At 42.0% G+C, this 21404-nt stretch overlaps 1 protein-coding gene across 3 annotated transcripts in view; it reads left to right on the top strand.

Annotated features, from left to right (window-relative positions):
• B3GLCT (beta 3-glucosyltransferase) overlaps nt 1-13998 on the top strand; it is a 131342-nt gene extending 117344 nt beyond the window's left edge. The window contains exons 15-16 of one of the 3 annotated variants that reach the window (XM_055122768.1): nt 11573-11672; nt 13523-13998. In XM_055122768.1, coding sequence (XP_054978743.1) covers nt 11573-11672; nt 13523-13647 — 225 coding nt within the window. In that variant the 3' untranslated portion in view covers nt 13648-13998. Of the gene's footprint in view, nt 1-11549; nt 11673-13522 lie in introns of all 3 variants that reach the window. The other 2 variants (XM_055122762.1, XM_055122776.1) reach the window with 2 other exon arrangements.
• The last annotated feature ends 7406 nt before the right edge of the window (nt 13999-21404 follow it).

The following is a 21404-nucleotide window of genomic DNA, read 5'->3' as shown; positions in this document are numbered from 1 at the left end:
TACTTTCAACGCACGGACACTGGCATCAGAAGCATCCATTGAGGACCTGATGGTGCAAGCACAGAAGATCAAGTACAACATCATTGGTCTGACCGAAACGAGGAGACATCAATCACATCACACCATTTTCGACATTGGAGAAGAATTGTTCCTCGGAACATGCGACAACAAAGGCACTGGTGGCGTTGGTGTCCTTGTCAACACGAACTTGGCCATGAGCATCAATTCATTCGAATGCCTAACAACCCGAATTGGATGATTACGCTTGAATAGATGTGGCTCACTGCCTGCAGTTTCTATCTTCATCGTCTATGCACCAACTTCCAACTACGATGAAGAAGAAATTGAGAGGTTCTACATGGAACTGGAGAAGTTCTATAAAGAATACCACACCTTCTACAAGATCATTGTTGGTGATTTTAATGCCAAGATAGGTCCGAGAAGGTCGGCCAAAGAACTCCACGTTGGGACACATGGCCTAGAATGGAACGATCAGAGTGAGAGACTGTCTGAATTCATCATGTTGACCAAGACCATCCATGGTAACTCACAGTTCCAGAAGGCCCAATCTAAACGCTGGACATGGGAGTCTCCTGGTGGACAGTTCCACAATGAAATTGACCACATCATATTCAATCGAAGGTTTGCCTGACCGATGTCGCTGTTGTCCCAAAATTCCAAACGGGATCAGACCACCATCTACTTCGTGCAAAATTCTACTTCACAGAGCGGGTAGAAAAGTCTGCAAAATTTAAGTCTAAGAAGGCAACTCCCAGGATGACCACCAACTGGGAGCTCTTTGGCACTATTGCAGCAATGTGGGAAGATGCCATCCTTGACAACATCTACAAGGAATACGATCGACTGGTTCAGCACCTCCATGTCTGTGCGAAGAATGCTGAGAGTGAGAAAGCCACAAAGAGATGCCTGTCTTTGGAAACTCTCAAGCTCATTCGTCAATGTGGTGTGGCATGAGCCTCAGGCAACCACAAGCTAACATCCAAGCTCACAAAACTGTGCAGAGATACGATAAAGAAAGACCTCAAAGAGAGAAGAGCAGCAGTGTTGGCCAGTGCAGCAGAAGCTGGGAAAAGTATTCGCAACTCTCTCCTGTCCTTTGCCAACTACAAGACCAAGATGACTGCCCTCCGATGTCCTGATGAATCTATTACGTCTTCCAGAAAGGCAATGGAGAGGATTATTCACGACTTCTACTCGGATCTCTTTGACACCCATGTCCACCTGCCCACATACCAAATTCCGCAGGATGGATATGTCGTTCCCAACGTTCTCTCTTCTGAAATCCTACATGCCATTTCGTTGGTAAAGACTTGAACAGCACCTGGTTTGGACAAGGTCAGACCTGAACACCTGAAGAATCTGCCACCAGTACTCATCAATACACTGGCCCGACTCTTCACACGCTATCTGTCTGAATGCAAGGTTCCATCTCAGTGGAAAACCAGTAGGACCGTTCTGTTGTATAAGAAGGGAGACATCCATGACATCGGCAACTGTCGCCCAATCTGCCTGCTGTCTGTCGTCTACAAGTTGTTCACTCGTGTCATCCTGTATAGAATAGGCAGAACACTGGATGAAGGACAACCATGCGAGCAAGCGGGGTTCTGAAGGGGATTCAGCATGATAGCCCATATCCACACAGTGACCAAACTCATTGAAGTTTCTCGAGAGTTCAAGATGCCGCTCTGTCTAACATTCATCGACTTAAAGAAGTCCTTAAAGATTTTTACATATGCCAATTATTTTAAATGAATATATTTGTTTTAAACCTAATTGTAGCCTTATATTGTTGTATTTATAATGTAGACAAATATGTTTATTTATGACGATAGGACAATATGTATTTTATATGTAAAAGTATATAAAAAGGAAAAAGTAACTTTTCTTATTCCATCAGCAAGAGAATCTTATTTGTGAAAGTTCCATAAGACTCTGCCAGAGGTAGGGGAGAGATTATTGGGACTCATTGGTACATTTAGCAAAATTGAAGACTGCAAGGTCAGGATACAAGCAGCTGTATTGTTTTGACAAAAAGAAATCTGAAAATAAGTAAAATAAAGTATTATTCAAAAATAATATCACAATGAATAAAATACTTAGGAATAATTTTTTTAGTTTTTTAGTTTTGTATTTGGGACTCACCCAGCAGTACTCAGGGCTTACTCCTAGCTCTGTGCTCAGGAGTCACTCCTGGCAATGTTTGGGGACCATATAGGGTGTCAGGGAATGATCCCTGGCCATGTCCATGGTTGGCATTCTACCTGTACTATCTGGCCCAAGGATTAACTTTGTTTTTAATATTTTTAATTTCTTCTTATTTTTTAATTTGGAGGATCACACAGAGTGATGCTCAGGGCTTACTCCTGACTCTCCTCCAAGAACTCACTCCTGGTGGTGCTTGGAGGATCATAGGGGGTGCCAGGGATCCAACCTGGGTTGGCTGCATGCAAGACAAAACACCCTACCTGCTGACTATCACTCTGGTTCAAGAATTATTTTTTTCCACTTTTTTTTTTAATTGAATCACCGTGAGGACAGTTACAAAGCTTTCAGGTTTAAGTCTCAGTCATACAATAATAAAATACCCATCCCTTCACCAGTGCACATGTTCTACCACCAAGAACCCCAGTATATCCCCCCGTCCCACCTCCCACTCTGCCTGTGTGACAGATGATTTTTCACTTTATTCTCTCTTTACCTTGATTACATTCAGTTTTCGACAGAAATCCCACTATTATTATTTGGAATTTTCCCCCAACGATCAGACCTGCCAAAAAGGCATCATTAGATCATTTGTTTCTTTTTATTGCTGATAATGAAGAGCATATGATGTTGCATGGTTGCAACAGTGGCTGCGTGGTTTTGGAATTCTGGTATTTTAGTAATTAAGTCCAGAGTTATTTCTGCCAGTAGCCGCTGTGTTTGTGTGCAAGATTGGTTTGTGTGCCTCTGGGATCATGGCTGTTCAAGAGTGGAGGAACCGTTCGTGGGCGGCTGCTTGGGGTCCCATTTAGGCAGGGAGCAGGGCCGGTTCTGCCCCCTCCCCCATCACGAGATTTCCCCTGTGCCCCATCACAGCAAGCTCCTACCTCTCAGTCCAATTGGCTCTTATAGGTGGCAGTTGCCATGCTGCCACAAAGGGCAAAAGGCCGAGGGACAAAAACCCTTCCCCTCCGGGGCTGCACAGGGCCATAGCTTAGTTCACAGTCCAGAAGCATTTCTGTCAGCAGCTGCTGCATTCTGAGATTGGTTTGTGTGCCTCTGGGATCATGGCCTTTCAGGGGTGAAGGAGCCGTTCCTGAACGTTTTTTTGTATATCAGGAAAGGTCGTTGAAGAAATAGTCCTGGTCCCCATATACCAGAGCCATGTTAGTAGAAGCTCATTATCGCCAGGATTCCATCTGGAGAAAGTGGGGAATCTGCACCTTCTCCATCTGGGGCACCTTGGTGTTATGGGCCTGGTCTGGGGCCTGGAGCATTCTCCGGTGTGTGGTGCCCACTGGCCAGGATTCTTAAGTGCTGAGTGTAGCAAGATGGCCCCGGGGGCAGGTTGAGGTCATGACTTCCAAAGTCAGAGGCGAGCTGGAAGGTGGGATGGAACTGTCCAGTTCCAGTGCCCCCGTGTGGTTTGGAGAAATAGTCCTGGTCCCCACATACCAGAGCCATGTTAGTAGAAGCTCAGTGTCACCGGGATGAGAATTAAGTCTTTATTTTTATTATTTATTTATTTATTCATTTATTTATCTTTTTGGGTAACACCTGACAATGCACAGGGGTTACTCCTGGCTCTACACTCAAGAATCACCCTGGCGGTGCTCAGGAGACCATATGGGATGCTGGGAATCAAACCCGGGTCAGACGTGTGCAAGGCAAACGCCCTACCCGCTGTGCTATTGCTCCAGCCCCGAGAATTAATTTTTTAAAGGAAGTTATCCTGTTCACTATAGTTCAACAATTAAAATAGATTTTTCTTTCAGGGGCATTTCTGGGCCACACTGGTGGTCACAGGGTTCACTCCTGGTTCTGTGCTCAGGGATTACTCCTGGCGGTGCTTGGGGGAACCACACATGAAGTCAGGAAATCAAACCAGACTGACCGTGTGCAAAGCAATAAATATTTCTGAAAGAAATTAGGATATAAATATATGGAGAAAGTTAACCACATTTATGATTTAGAAGACTCAATGTAGTTATAATGGTAGTTTTCCCTTTTGGTTTTGTAAATATTCTTTAAAATGAATTTTATTTGACCTTAGATTTATTAACTTTATTATGGTGGCATATAGGAACTATTCCAGATCACAAGTAGATTTTTCAAAACTTTGCAGGCTGGGTCCAGAAAGATATTACAGCACGTAGGGCAATTGCCTTGTACACAGCTAACCCAGATTCATCCCTGTCATCCCATATGGTCCCCTGAGCTTGCCAGAAGTGATCCCCGAGTTCAGAGCCAGGAGTATCCCCTTAGCACTACCAGGTATAGAAAGAAAAACTCTTTGCAGGAAATGGTAGACATCTTGTGCCCATTCCACCCCCCCCCCACCCCTTGACCTACTTTTTACCTCTAGATAATGTGACGAGAACCAGGTCAGTTGTTTTGAAGATACCCAGAAGCCATAATAGTCCATAAATGAGGACACAAGAAATCACCTTCTCTGCTTAGAAAGGTAAAAGTGGCAACTGGCCCTTCCCCTCCCTGTTGCAGTTCCTTTGTGGAAATAGGTTCCATAGGACTATTTTCACAAAAGAACAGTGGAAGTAGGAACTATGTAACTATGGAAGTAGACATTACCCAGGGTCCTCGGTCCTTCTTAAAATATAAGTGTACTCTCAGTGTGATAGTGTTTGTCTCTTCCGAGCACCTTGTTGATTAGCTCTGGACTTAATTCAGGAGCATTAACTGGACTTCACTACAAGATACAGGAACTGTCATTTTGAATCAGAACAATTAACTAGACAAATGGCTACAGATCTGATACTTATGAAATATGGATATTTTGTGGGCAGAGGCTTTTTTATGGGAAATTTTATTTTCTCACCATCCCTAAGTTGATCTATATTCAGTATAATCTATATTAAATCATAACAGGTCTCTTTAATTGACAAGCTCATTATAAAGTTTATATATGAAAATAGAAAATGGTCTTTCCAAAGGAGACTAAAATTAGAGGAAGAGTGGCACTTGCCTGATTTCAGAACAGTAAAAAACTATAATTAAGAACATACGAGGTTAGTATAAGGACAGCTCAATCTATCAGTGGGACAGTAGAGAATCGCTGTAAAAAACTAAGGCATGCCGAGGGGCGAGTGCACTCGCTCTCGGGCTCTCCGGGCAGCTCTGTCTCACCACCCGTGTTCGGTGCTCTGGAACCGCAGTGTGTGGACTGGATCGGGATGGCCGTTGGCCAAGGACCAGCGAGGGAAGAACGAGGACCAAGCTGGTTGCTGATTAGTTACCGTTTATTCAATCTTCCATCTTTCTCATCTCCCGCACTCCCAGCTCTGGCCTCTCTCTGGATCAACTCTTGCCTCCTTCTCTAGTCTCTCCTCCTTGTCTCTCCCACCTTGCCCTCTAGGCTACACCCAGCCAGGTAGCAAAATCAACATAAGAAAGCCCTTCCTGAGGGCAGGGCATTCCAAAGCCCTTCCTCACTCTTAAGGTTTTTTTCCTTTTCCTTAGTCCAAACACTTATTAACATCTTAATACTAGTTATTTTTATATGGACATAGCAAGAGATACATTGAGGTTTGCAAGGCAGCTCTCCTAGCAACATCTTGCCACAGGCTCAGACCACAGCACTCAGGCCAGATTAATCATTCCTCACCCTAGCAGGGTCTGAATCTAGTTATCACTGTTTGGATCATGACAACATTTGTCCATGATCAAGCTCTTAACTTATAGTTAAGCATTAGGTACTTTGGCCAGGCCCATCTCGATGCCAAGTAGCACACAACTCACCGCTTGCCCTGGGTCCGTCTCGTCCCTCGTCGGGACCCTGCTTTTGGGAGTGCTAGGAAGTAAGGGCAGCTGAGGCTTAGGTCGAGAGAACAGATGCCCAGGAGGAAACTATCATGTAGAGTCAAATGACTCCCAGGTTACAAAAGCATAGCATTTGCTAAGTCTTCCTGTGTCCATACAAAAAGGACTTGCTCTGAATAAACTATGCAAAGGACTCAAGGAGAAGAGAAAAACATTATTTACAAGTCAACAGAACACTAAGAAAGAAGCTACAAATAAAGAGGAATAGGAGCACTGTAACAGGAGTAACCCAATAAACCTAAACTACCTGAGGCTATGTTATCCTACACTAGAAAGAAATCCATACCCTCTCATAAAATGATGTTTGACAAAGATACCAAGGCAGTTCAGTGGAGAATAATTGGGATAATTGGAAAAAACGGAATTATTGGTGATTGGTCTGTTATGGGAAAATGGACTTGGGAGATCAGAGAGGCTCTGGTTGAGTCCGTGCTCATCCCTAAACCTCATGGAGAATAAGGGACAACCCAGGTGAGTTCCTGCTTGGTGTGGGCAGTTCCCTTTTCAGTCCCTACAGGTGAATGTTAGGCAACTCTTTGTCCATCGATTTGATTCACTTGGGAATTAACACCTGCTACTCTGAATCTTAGGGGAGCTATGATAAATGGGCTGGGATGAGATTTAGCTTTTTAAGGTCCAGAAGAAGATAGGAAATTGGCTTGAATCTTAGGAATTGGGTTATTTGTCTTCCTGAAGGAATGTAGTTAAGAGACAAGTTACAGACTGAGTTATAGCACCAGAAGATGTTACTGGATAAAGATATTAAGAAGGCGCCTGGGTGTCTCTTAGTCCTTTGTCTCTGTTAGAGACAGAATTCAGGGACCCGAGAGTGTATCTAACGTGATCTTTAAGAGAGATAGTGCACCTCAAGATACGGATGCAGGTGCTTTCTGTTTGCATTCTTGTTGAATTCTATGAGTTCTTTATGTATCTGGGATTTTAATCTCTTGTCAGACTTACAATGTGCAAATGTCTTTTTTTCCATTAAATAGCATGTCTTCTCATTTTGGCTAGAGTTTCTTTCACTACTCAAGAGAATTTTAATTTGGTATGCCCATTTGCTTACTTTTGTTGTTTTCTTTTCTATGAAGTTTCCAAATATATTTATTAGATCAGTGTCAAAAGTGTATTGCCTGCAACTTTTTCTGTGTGTTCTATGGTTTCAGATCTGAACATTCAACTCTCGGCCCTCAGTGATGCTCAGGGGCTACCTCCAGTGAAAGTGGCATAGGTTACTGAGTTCATCCTGAGTCAGGGCTGGGGTTCCCAAGTCAGAGCATACACCCCAGACCGCTTAAGCTCTCTCACTAGCCCTTCAGTCCATTTTGAATTAATTTTTGTTTATGGTATTAGATGGTGGTGTAGTTTTCTTCTTTCCTTATGATTGTCCAGTTTTCCCCAGAACACTGTTTCCTCCATCAAAGGCTTCTTGCTTCTTTGTTGTAAATTAATTGTCCATATATGTGGTTTTATTTCTGAGTTTTAACTTTTGTTCCATTACCTGTTTCCCTCTTTATTTCTATATCATGTCCTTTTAATCCTTACTGTAATTTTGCAGGATAAGTTTAAATCAAGAAGCACAATACTTTCAGTTTTGTTCTCTTTGCTCAGGATTGTTTTTGCCATTTGAGGTATTTTATAGTTCAAATAAATTTCATGATGTTTTGTTCTTTGGGGTTTTGATAAAGATTTCTTTGAATCTGTGTATTATTTTAGCTAATGTAACCATTTTAATGATACTAATTCTTCCAACCTAAGAGCAACACCTTTTCATATCTTTTTGTTTCTTTCAAGAATGCCTCATGGTTCAGAAATGTGATTATAATCTCCATTTGTTGCATCATTCACTGTTCGCTGATCTTTACAGGGAACATAGATTTGATTTTTGTTCTTTTCAAGCTGGTTTAAGCCGCCTCTTCTTTACTGGATGCAGCTTCCCACCCTGCCCACATCTGCTCTTATCTTCTTCCTTACCTTTGACCCTGCCTATTTAGGGTTGGCATTTTGGGGGACTAGAAATGTGATTATTCAGATTATGCCTGTTGTGAAGTGTTACAGATGCATCTTTGTATATATATTTCCTTTTCTGGTTGGGACTTGTTCTTTTCCATAACATCATTTCCTAGAAATGATTAGCACATTCTAATGCCTCCCACCTCTTCCCTTCCACAGATGACTGTGTGATAACTTTGGTCTGCAATATCACTCTGGTCTGCAATAGTAGGAAAGATGCATAGATTTATTTCCTGTTAAGTCCATTTGTGTCTCCAACAGTTCATTTTTTAATGAGAAAAAAACCCAAAAATTTGTTTCCCTGCTTTTCTTTCTTTCTCCTGGGACCATTGTTGAATTATGTGAAAGTTCAACTGAGATTATATTTCTCTTAGGTTTTCTTCCCTGCCAGTAAGTAAACTCCCAGAGGGCCTTGCCAATAAACATTCTATGATATATGATTTCCCTCAACTGCTATTCAAAACTTTCCCAGCTCAATTAGATTTTATTCCAGCATGGAATTATTTTTCATTTCCTGTCTTTTTCTTGAAAATTCCTCTAAGTTTTTTCCCCTTATCTCTTTTCTTTGATATTGTTGCAGTGCTTGGTGCTTGTGGACTTAATGATGATGTTACTCAGGGTCATATATTGCTTAGGAGGCTCTCCAGTGGGAGGGTAACACACTTGGGACACCATGGATCACCACTGCAGCACTGCGAGACACCACACTCTGGTGAAGTGGGCTGGTGCCAGGTACTGAGCTTTGAGCCTTAGGTTTGCAGGACAGGTGTTTCATCACTGAGTCTGATGCCTGGACTCTCAGATTTTGAGTTCCATAAACCCTGAGGATCTGTAGAGGGTAATTCAGTTGCCATTAGGAAAGTTCTCCTCTTGCATTCTCACAGGTAATTCTTCTCACAGGTAATTCTTCTTGACTACTCCGTTGAATGGCTATTTGTGCCCCTATCAGACAAAGCCCCCTAGAAAGTGCAGGGTGATTACAATGCTGAACCCACAGCTGATGGGACTGAACACAGGGAGTGACTTTCTAGCCAGGAAACTGGATTGCGAGCTGCACCCCTGCCCATGCTCCTCACAGTACCCCCAGAAAGGGAAAATTTTCTTATTAAAAATGTTTATTTAGGGGGCCGGAGCGATAGCACAGCGGGTAGGGCGTTTGCCTTGCACGCGGCCGACCCGGGTTCGATCCCCGGCATCCCATATGGTCCCCCAAACACTGCCAGGAGTAATTCCTGAGTGAAAAGCCAGGAGTAACCCCTGAGCATCGCTGGGTGTGACCCAAAAAGAAAAAAAAAATGTTTATTTAGGCACCAGAGCAACATTACAGTAGGTAGGACACTTGCCTTCCTCAGCACTGCCAGGAGTAATTTCTGAATGCAGAGCCAGGAGTAACTCCTGAGCATCATCAGGTGTTGCCCCCCCACCAAATACAAAGTTTATTACTGATGATTCTGTAATTTACAGTACTGTTTAGGATGCTTTTCCAACTTCTTAATTCCACCACCACATCCATTATCTGTGTATCTGCCTCCCTTCAAGGACCCCAAAACCTCGCCCTTTTAGACTTGTGCCCACCAACGCAGTTGTGTGGTTCAGTTCTCCTGTTTCCCTTGGCCCTTTGTTGTTACCTTATTCTTTATCTTTAAACTCCACACTTGAGAGGACCATTCTTTTTTTTTTTTATTTTATTATTCTTTTATTATTTTCCCCTCCCTTTTTTTTATTCATTGTGAGATACAGTTACAAAGCTTCCATGTTTGAGCTTCAGTCATACAATCATCAAACACCCATCTTTTCACCAGTGCACATTTTCCACCACCCAAATCCCCAGTATTGCCGCCCCCTTCACCCCTGTTCCAACCCTTCTCCTGCCTGTGTTGAGCTTATATAGCTGAGCCAGAGGTGGTTTGTGGGTGTGTCTCACACATACCTAACTTTTGGCACTTTAATTTCTTGGTAAGCTTGGTCCCAAGTTGTTGGGGTCTGGCCAAAGTCACCGCAGCAATTTGGGGGTATCAGGAAGCCTGAAGACACCATCAGGTTGCTGATGCACTCGCCCCATAGGTACAGGTTGACCTGATGGTGGTACCATACCGAGAGGACCATTCTATATCTCTCTTACCTGCTGACTGACTTCACTCAGCATGAATCCTTCAGTTCCATCCATGTTGCTATAAATTGCATGATTTTGGCCTTTCTGAGAGGCATAATATTCCATTGTGTGTATATATATATACACACATATATATATGCCATATGTGTACCACACATGTATACATATATATCTTTATTTGGGCGTTGGGGTTGTTTTGGTATCCTGGCTCTATAACTCAGTGCAGCAATGAACATAGGTATACATATAAACTAGTGTTTTCATATTTTGGGGGTAGATATCAAGAAGTAGTACTACTGAGTTGTATGGAGTGTGTTTTTTTAATGGGACTCCATATTGTTGTCCATAGAGGCTGAATTAGACAATATTCCCAACATTGATGGGTGAGCATTCCCAGAAGGCTCCATGTGCTCTGACTGACTGTTGAATAATGTCTTTCAGGGTTATTTCAGGATTGAGCCCATTCACATAAAATTTTTTTGCAGAGGGACTAGAGTGATAGTACAGCAATAGAGTGCTTGCCTTGCACACTGACAACTCCTGGGTTCTGCCCTGGCATTCTATATGGTCTCTGAGCACCAGCATGGGGTAACCCTGACTACAGAACCAGGTGTAACCCCAGAACATCATTGAGTGAGTCCCAAAAAACAAAAAAACTTTGTTTTTCAGCAGAATGTAGTAAAGTAGCCAAGGAAAGACATTTTCTCTCTCTTTTCTCCTCGGCTTGCTTCCCCTCTCCTCCCCTCCTCTCCACCTCCTCTCCGCTCCTCTCCGCTCTTCTCCACTCCTCTTTTCTTCTCTTAAGGAGGTATACCCAGCAGTGATACTTGTCCCTAATGTTTGGTGCTCAGACCTGTCGGGGCAATACCCAGTGTGTTTAGGGAACCGTTAGGATCTGGCAATGGAGCTCAGGCCTTCACACATCCTAGGCATGTGTATTTGAATTATTCCTAAAGGTTGGACTGTGTCAGTGCTGAGAGCCCAGTAAGTCACTCTGTAGCAAGAGGTGAATTATATGCATTTTTTTCACTTAAAATATTTATTGATTTTTTTCATTAATCTCTGACCAGCCACTTATTAATATTATTTGAATGTTTTATTTATTTATTTGTGAATCACCATGAGTTACTGTTACAAACTTGTGAACTTTCATGTTTGCATTTTGTTTATATCCCTCCACCAGTGCCCAGTCCCCTCCACCAATGTTCCCAGTATCCCTCCCACCCTCCCACCCCATCCCTCCACCCCACCCCACCTCTGTGGCAGGGCATTCCCCCTTGTTCTCTCGCTCTCCTTTTGGGTGTTGTGGTTTGCAACAGAGACACTACGTGGCCATCGTGTTTGGTCTATATTCTATTTTCAGAGTGCATCTCCCATCCCGTGCAGGTCCTCAAACCACACTTTGCCTGGTGTATCCTTCTCTATGCGAGCTGCTCCTTTCTCCAGCATGTGGGGCCAGCTTCCAAGACTTGGAGCCAACCTCCTGGTACTTATCTCTACTATTATTGGGTGTTAGTCTCCTATTCTTTTATTTAATTTTATATTCCACAGATGAGTGCAATTTTTCTATGTCTGTCTCTTTCTGACTCATTTCACTTAGCCTGATACTTTCCATGTTGATCCACTTATATGCAAATTTCATGGCTTCATCTTTTCTAACAGCAGCATAGTATTCCATTGTGTGGATATACCAAAGTTTGTTTAACCAGTCATCCGTTCTCAGGCACTCAGGTTTTTTCCAGATTCTGGCTATTGTAAACAGTGCTGCAGTGAACATTCTAGTGCAGATGTCATTTTGACTGTACTTTTTTGCCTCTCCGGGATATATTCCCAGAAGTGGTATTGCTGGGTCAGAATTATATGCATTTGTAAATAAGGTAAGCATTGAGAGAAAATGGATATCCTTTGCCCAGAGCAAAGACAGCAGTATCTAGTTACGCATTTTCTTCCACTCTCAGGAGATTACTGGTTTCGTCTTATATCTGATTCTGCTTAAATTTCATTATTTAACTCCTAAAGAATTTTGAAGTGATAGTAATACAAAAACTTTTTAGGTCTTTTTGTGGGCTGTTTAGATTACTCAAAATAGAAATTACTCAAAATTTCTGTTGATACTTCTGGAGCAGGATGAGATGCTTTGGTAGGAAGGAAATGTAATTTGCTTTCTGCTCTTCCCTGCTGAGGCCACAGAGCAAGGAACAGGCAGAGGGATCCCAAGAACTCCTTGCCTCAGAGTTTCTCCCCACACCCACTGTGTGGACAGTTTCTTTAGAGGGATCTGAGAAGTAATTTTCTTTCTGACTTTTTTGCAGATGCCATATTTGGTAGCTTACATGACTTAACAAGGAAAGTAGGAATTTTGTTCTTGTGTTTTGGACCAATGCCATCAGTGCTCAAGGATCACTCCTAGTAGAGCTTGGGGGTTGATATATAGTACTGAGAATTGAACCCAGGTTGGCTGCAAAGCAAGCACCTTACCCTTCTCTTTTCTCTTTGGGCCAGCCCAGGAAAGATTTTAGTTTATATGTTATCTAAAATAGCGCCACTACATGGAAGAAAGACAGACTTTTCTCTTCTTTCCAACTTCATAACAAGCACCAACTTCACAGAGAGAAGTCTGATTAGTTGCTTTCACTGCCCTGGACACCCCCATCCCTACTCCCAAGAAAATTCTCGTTTATGTACCGTTTGTGGCAGGTGGGTCATTCTTGCAGAAGAAATTTTATATTGGAAGAAAAATTTATATCAACACTTTAAGGAAACAGCATATCCATGGGGTACATGGTAATTCCTTCCTAACATCCTGGCTAAGCAAACTCCTCTAACGAGTTTTGTGTGTTTGGGTGGACACTTGGCTGTTGTCTGTCCAGCTGCTGCCATGGGGCTGGTCTCCATGGAGCTGCTACAAGTGCCCTTAATGTAGGTGGGTGGATCTTTTGAGCACCATAAAAGGAAGGTTTTTTTTCCCTGCATGGCCCACTCAGGAACCTCTGCAGATTCATCTCCCCTGTGCCCAGTTTTACTCCATAGTCATCATGGTTGAGAAGCCCCCAGAGGCATAACTGTGGAACATCGAAATAAAAAGTGATGCATTTGCAGTGATACACTGGGGATATGAAAATACTTGGAGACCAAAAAAAAAAAAAAAAGAGAGAGAGAGAAAAAAGTCAAGAGTATAGAGTTAAAAAGGAAGAGAGTGAAAATTTTTTTCCTTCTTGCCTTTAGGTTCCCATAAGACTATCAAGTATCAAAGAAAAGCATTAGCTTTGTCAATGCAGTTGCTACACTGCAGCAAAATTGCTTTCCATGGCTATGCCTTTGTTCTTCTTCCTGCAGGCTCGGCCTGTGGATTACCCTCGGGACTACCTTTCACACCAGGTGCCCATATCTTTCCACAAACACTGGAACATCGATCCGGTCAAGGTCTACTTCACATGGCTGGCGCCCAGCGAGGAAGATGAAGCCATGCAGGAGACTCTGAAAGCCTTGAAAGAAGAGTTGTAGGAGCATGGAGAGCCCAGCCACGGGGACAACCAGACACTGAGACTGTGACCCCATCCTGCCACGCTGGGCATTGACTGTGTGCCACAGGGGCAGAACATCCCCAGGCAGAGATGGGAATGATGTATGTGCTGTTTTTCAGGAAGCAAAAGAAAAGAAGTCATGGGGGAAGCTTTTTTTTTTCTGGGAAAAAATCACTTTCTTTTGTATGATGCGGTTATTGCTATCCACAATGAGTACTGTGTGTTTTTCAGGCTGTGATCCAGCCGCCTGGTGACTGTCCCAAGAGAATAAACAGAACCACAAGTCCCCTTCCCGCTGTCTCTCCTGATGATGATACGAGTTTCAGTGGGCGTGTGATGGGGGCGCTGTGACTCCCTATTGTCAGAGAGAGAAGCGAGAAAGTGGAGATTTTTAACCGTTATTATTGATGATGGCAGTTTCTGCCTGAAATCTGAGAAGGAATAATGCTATATTGGGGATCATCCATAAAATATCATAGAAGTCTAGACATGAAATCCCCTGAAGTCCATCATCAGGGTTGTTGTGCTTTATCTGTTTTTCTGTTTGTACCTCATAAAACAAGAATCAGAAACCTTCTGCTGGAGCTTTCTGTCTCTTTAGAGGATCAACTGTGTTCCAGCACTCCCCAAAGCCCTGTTGTTATGACCTGCTTGTAACATGAAAGTGTGCGGGGCCTGCCAGGAATCTGTGTTCTCAGTATTTAGAAACCATGCTGTTGTGTTTTATTCAAGTCAGTGACACACTCCATGTCAGCCTCAGGAAGTTAGTTAAATTATTTTGTACCTGACACTTGACTCTCATTTTTTAAAAAATATAACCTCATGAGTCTTTCCTGATGTAGAGTGAGATCCCTCCACCCTCACCTCACTGAACCAGGAAATACTGAAGGACTGTGTGATTATTTGATGGTTTTCTTCAGCTCTTACAAAGTAAAATTTGAACATAGTATTTTAAGAAACGCTAATTTTTAAATCATGCCCTTATTATATTAGTAATTTAACATTCATGAATTTATAAGAAGTTACTCTTTAATAACTTAATAATTCAGTTTTCCAAAGGCATTTGCATAAAATTTGATTCTAGTATTCTAAAATAATTTGGTAGAGTAAAATGCTCCCCTTTTAAAAAAATTGAAATTAAAAATTCCCCTTCATTGACTTCACTTATAATTTTTATAGCAAGGTATAGGGATTTAAAATCAAATCACCTAAAGTACCCATGCATATCTTTTTGGACAAATACCTTTTTCTTATAGCTTAGCCGAGACTCATTTCCAAAAGGATTCAGTAGTATTTATCATTTGTCCAAACTCACAAATACCAGGATTGGTGTCTTTTCAGTAAGAAGTGGGTGCATTGGGTTTAATTTTTGTGAGGATGGATCTTTATGGCCTATCCAGGGAAGGGAGTGGGGATGATGAGCTGGGTGAGAGAATAGAGGATCATGGATTCTGCCAAACTATCAGCATTGTTGCCTCATTGGGATTGTCATTGCTGCCATTGCAATAATGAGGGCGCGGTTGTTTGACTCAGAGGACAGGAGACTTCTGGTCTTCTCACCTATTTCTACCAGCAGCTTCTGCGCTGGACAGGGTCCCACCACATCCTTGTGTGAAGAGTCACATCCCGCTTTCTCCTGTGTCATGACCAGTGCCTTCAACTGCTGCCAGAGCTCCTTCTCTGGCACCTGTGGTGTTTTTGTTAGTCATGTGTATCTTGGAACTCTGTAAGCGTAACCGCAAATAAAAGATCTTGACCTAAGTTTTCGGTCACTTGGTTGCCTTCATTTTCCCGAACCTAGAATAGAAATGGGGAGAGGCAAAGATAAATGAGTGAAATCAGAATGTATTGGCAGCTCAGTTAGAACAGTTTTGAGAGAGAAACATAAATAAAAAGTTATCCTTTTAAGAAAAATAGCAGATATTAAAGATTAATTGCTACAAAGTCTATTAAATGGGGGGGGGCTATCGGGGGACTTCTAAACATTGCTCAGGCATCATGGGGTATCTTCTGTAATACTTGACCAGCCAAGCTTTGGGATTCCTAAGAATGTGATGTGCTTGGACTTTGTGGGGCCAGGGACCACGTAGGCCATTCCAGTGGTCACCAGGACCTCCAGGGCTATCCTGGGCAGTGCTCGGGATCAGTGGTGCAGAGATTGAACAGGGGTCTTGTGCTGCAAGACACTCACCCCAGCATCTGTGCCGTCTCCCTGGCCACTCTTCAGTGGTGAACTGGAGATGTTTTGGAACTAATTCCCTTAATGATTCTAAAGAACTAACCTGAACTTTCTTGACAATTCAGAAATGTTGTCTTATACATATTTTCTTTGCCTTTCAAAACCAGAATTTATTTCCAAATGGCTATTTTTACCCCAGGGATTTCAACATTAAGAAGTTATATGTGAAATAACAGAAATTCTATTTTTAACTTTTTAGACACGTGACATATGCAAGGCAAATTGCCTGGCTCTGTAGCTTACTTTTTTCTCTTTTTTTAAAGTATGATAGTTAAATCATAATCCCAGACACAAAGACAGTATTTGCATGGAAACATAATAGCATACTAGGTTATAAGTGATGCTATGTCAGGATCAAAGACACATATAGTATTCCACTGTGTGTATGTACCAGTATCTTTGTCTAGTTATCTGCTTTGGGACACTTGGGTTGTTTCCAGATTTGGGTTATTGTGAATTAGGTTTGTTTGTTTGTTTTTTGATGTGTCCATATATGTTTTCCCAAAAGGTTAGACTAATCGATATTCTCACCAGCAGCGGATGAGACTTAATTTTTCCCCATATTTCTGCCAAGATTGGTTGTTTTTGGTGTGATATGAAATCTTACTGGTGTGAAATGATTTTTTTTTTTGCTTTTTGGGTCACACCTGGTGATTCACAGGGGTTACTCCTGGTTCTACACTCAGGAATTACTCCTGGCGGTGCTCAGGGGATCATATGGGATGCTGGGATTCGAACCCGGGTCAGCCGCGTGCAAGGCAAACGCCCTACCCGCTGTGCTATCGCTCCAGCCCCTATTGTTTTGATTTGTGTTTCCCTGCTGATAAGTGATGCAGAGCATTTGTGTACCTTTTTGCCATCTCTATGTATTCTTTGAGGAAGATCCTTCTTATCTTTCCCCTCAATATTTTTTTAATTCAATCACCATTAGGTAGTTACAAACTTTCATGATTGAGTTTTAGTCGTACAATGATCAACACTCATCACTCCACCAGTGCACATTTCCCATCACCATTGTTCCTAGTTTCCCTCCCACCACCCCCACCCCATCCCACCCCCTGCCTCTGTGGCAGGCACCTTCATTCTTACTCTCTACTTTGGGGCATTATGGTTTGCAATACAGATGCTAAGAAGCCATCATATTTGGTCCTTAGTCTACTTTGATGCATATCCCTTCCTAAGCGATCCCTTCAACCATCATTTACTTAGTGTTCCCTTCTCATCCCAACTGCCTATCCACCTCCCACCCCAACCCAGCTCATGAGTCCAGTGATCCTCCTGGCCCTTATCTTTACTATCTCATGTTAGGTGTTAGTCTCACACTATTTTATATTCCACAAATGAGTTCAGTTATTCTATGTCTTTCCCTCTCTTTCTGACTAATTTTACTTGCATGATACTCTCTATCCCCGCAATACTTTGATTTTTTTTTCTTGTAAAGTTCTACCAGTGCTCTATATATCTTGGATACTAACTCTTTATCATATGAGTAATGGACAAATATTTTCTCTCACTCTACGAAGTACCGTTTTATTCCCATTATCATTTCTTCTGCAGCACAGAAGCTTTATAGTTTGATGTACTCCCATTTATTTATTTTTTTCTTTTTCCTTTTTTCAAAGCCATGATATTGAATTATTGAAGATGTCTCTAAATTCAATGTCATAAAGGATTTTACTTATGTTTTCTTCAATATAATTTATTGATTCAGTTCTGATACGAAAAGTGTTTAATCCATTTTGGTTTGACTTTTGTGCATGGTATTGAAAGATCTCTGAGTTCTGGGGGTTTTTTGTTTATTTTTGCATATGTCTGACCTCTTTTATTTTTTGCATGTGACCAACACCATTTGTTGAATAAGCTTTTCTTGCTCCACTTTATACATTTTGCTCATTTGTTGAAGATTAACTGTCCGTACCTGAGGTTCTATCTCAGGACTGTCAATTCGAATCCATTAGTCTCAGAGTCCTTATTCCAGTACCATACTTTTTTTAAATTACTATAAATATATAGCATAATTTAAAATTGGGGAGTGAGAAGCTCCCCATATCCCCCTCCAGGAGTGCTTTGGCTATACTTGGGCATTTATTGCTCCATATAAAATTCAACATATTTTTTCTATGTCTTCAAAATGTTATGGGTATTTTTTAATTTATTTAAAACACGATGACCTCTCAGTGTCTGTGTTGCAAGCCATAATGCCTATAAGTAGAAAGAGAGTATTGGGAATATTGTCTGTCATGGAGGCAGGGAAAGGGTGGGAAAGGGGGTTATACCGGGGATATTGGTGGTGGGGAATGTGCACTTGTGGAGGAATGGGTGCTTGATCATTGTGTGATTGTAACCCAAACATGAAAGCTTGTAGCTATCTCACGGTGATTCAATACAATTTAAAAAATAGTTTTGTTCAGCTAATTAGAGAGAGAAAACGGAAGGGAATGCCTTGCCACAGTGGCGGGGTGGGATGGGGGGGAGATGGGATTGGGGAGGGTGGGAGGGACACTGGGTTTACGGGTGGTGGAGAATGGGCACTGGTGAAGGGATGGGTTCCCAAACTTTGTATGAGGGAAGTATAAGCACAAAAGTGTATAAATCTGTAACTGTACCCTCACGGTGATTCTCTAATTAAAAATAAATAAATTAAAAAAAAATAAAAAATAAAAAATAGTTTTGTTGTTGATTCACTGTGAGATAGTTACAAAGCTATTCATGCTCATGTTTCAGTCATACAGTGTTCCAACACTCATCCTTCCACCTGTGTACATTTTCCACCATGAACCCAGTTTTCCTTCCACCACCCACCCCTACCCTCAACCTGCTTCTATGCAGACTCTTTTCCTCTCTCTCTCTCTCTCTCTCTCTCTCTCTTTCTCTCCCCCCTTCCCTTCCTACCTCTCCTTCCCCCCTTTCCCTCCTCCCCCCTTCTTTTTCTCTTTAAATCTTTCTCTCCTTTGGGGAATTATGGTTTGTGTTATAGGTGTTTTTATAGAGACTGCATTGAATCTGTATACTACTTTGGACAAGATTTTTGTTTTGATTGTTAATTCTTTTCAATCAATGAATAGGGGATGTGTTTCCATTTCCTCATATCCTCTATTTTTTGAAGTAGTGATTTATAGTTTTTTTATTATAAATATTTCACCTCTTTTGTTAGGCTGATTTCTGGATACTTGAATTTTTGAGGCACAATTCTGAATTGTATTGTTTTCTGAGTTTCTCTCTTTTCTATTGTATTCTTGCATATAAAAAAAGTCAAGGGGTTTATACACAAGTCTTGACATAGTATGCCATATAAGTACAAGGAAAAATAAAAATCATATGATCATATCAATAGATGCAAAGAAAACATTTGACAAGACCCAATATCCATTCATGATTAAAAACTCTCAATAAAATATTGGTTGAAGGAATTTTTCTCAGTATAGTTATAGTCATTACTTGGGACCAAATGCCGACTGGCTGATGAGATAGCGACATTACCAGAATCAAAGATCACTACACCCACCTCGCAAAAGACAGGACTTACGGTCCATCCGATGCCAGAGAGCCACCAGGCTGCATTCCATACTTCCTTGCATCCACTCCCTACGGATAACAGAAGCCAGATCAAGCACACTGGTCCCACAGGTGTCCATCATTTCCTTTTCCTGCCCAAGACAATTTAAAATTGGGCTTAGCTTCTCCCAGGGTGTGGCTCTACCCTAGCCTCACCAGGGACCAGTAGATTCTCCCCAAAAGTGCACCCCAATAAACTACTCCTATTTTTTCACTTTACTTATCTCTGACCCGCAGTCTGTGCCGGGTGAGGTCTGTGACCACCACAAGCCCAAAGAAAACATCGTACTCAATTGTGAAAAACTGAAAGCCTTCCCTCTAAAATTAAGCACAAGCCAAGACTTCTCATTCTCACCATTACTATTCAACATAGTATTGGATGTTTTGGCCATAGCAATTAGGCAAGTAAGACATATTAAGGGCATCCATATTGAAAAAAAGAAGTCAAACTCAGTTTTGCACAGAGTGTGTGCAAACTAGCACTATACTCGAAAATCCTTAAGACTGCAAAAAAAGCTCTAGACTTGTATAGTAAGTTTGCAGGCTACAAATCAATGCAAATAAAACCATGGCTTTTCTATATGCAAATAATACAACATAGCACTGTAGCACTGTCGTCCCGTTGTTCATCAATTTGCTCGAGCAGGCACCAGTAACATCTCCATTGTGAGACTTGTTACTGTTTTGGGCATATCAAATACTCCATGGGTAGCTTGCCAGGCTCTGCCGTGAGGGTGGGATACTCTCGGTAGCTTGCTGGGCTCTCCGAGAGGGACAGAGGAATTGAATCCAGGTCGGCCGTGTGCAAGGCAAATGCCCTACCAGATGTGCTATCTCTCCAGACCTCAATACAACAAAAGAGAGAGAAATTTAAAAAACCGATACCGTTCACAATTCTGCTGCAACAGAATTCAGATTCTCTTGGAAATAATGCAACAGAAGAAAGAGAAATTTGAAAAACAATACTATTCTCAATTGTGCCTCAGAAACTCAAGTGTACCTGGGAAATCAGCTTAACAAAACAGGTGAAAGACGAAACAAACAAGCAAAAAACCATCACTGAGCTTTCTTCTCAGTGGCAGGAAGAGCCAAATGCAAAAGTTTATATTCCTTCTCTAGAAGAAATACCTGACCAGGTCCCATTTCATTGGACCCCTACAAACATCATGAGGTGCCAGGCACCTAGAATTTTGTAAGATTTACTTTTTACCCTCTGACACGCAAACTGCAAAGGATAGTTGTGACTTTTTGATTCCAGGTCCAACCAGCATAATGCCATCAATGCAATGGGCCTGGGACCATCTTGTGGAAGGGAAAGGTGATCTAACTCTGGGTAGCAATCTGTGAAAAAGACTTGTCGAGTAAATAGGAGTCTGAGGTAGATAGGAGTCTGAGGGAGGACACAGAGGTGTGCTGTGGCCTTGTCTGCTGAAAGACACTCGTACTGGTGTTTTCTGACAGAAAATAGCTTTTGCCACATCAATGCTTGTACATAGTCATAGGGGTCAAGGGGAACAGAAGGACAAGATTAGGAATATGGACCTTAGAAAAAGGAATCACATGGTATGGAATGTCATAAGGCAGGCCTAGATAATTGCCTGCCTGAAAGATAACCTGGATGACTGAGGGCCTGTTGGATCCAGACACCAGAGGAGAATCATCTCAGCATCGTCTTTCCTGTTTCCATGACCCATATTCTTGGAACATGATAAAGAAATGTTGACACATACACCTTTGTTAGAAAAGGCATCAAGGGGGAAAGGGCTTCAACTTGTCTTCATAATCCTGCTTTAGGAGACCCCTACCATAATCTGGGAGCTTCCTTGTCTTACTCTCTTCCTATTTCCCTAAATAAAGTCTTCTGCTGAATCCAGTCATTTGCTTCTCTGTCCCTTGCTTT

Source organism: Sorex araneus, chromosome 1 (genome assembly GCF_027595985.1).
Source record: "Sorex araneus isolate mSorAra2 chromosome 1, mSorAra2.pri, whole genome shotgun sequence".
In the NCBI taxonomy this organism is placed as follows: domain Eukaryota; kingdom Metazoa; phylum Chordata; class Mammalia; order Eulipotyphla; family Soricidae; genus Sorex; species Sorex araneus.
The sequence above is the reverse complement of the archived record's forward strand: the minus strand, read 5'-3'. Positions and strand labels throughout refer to the sequence as shown.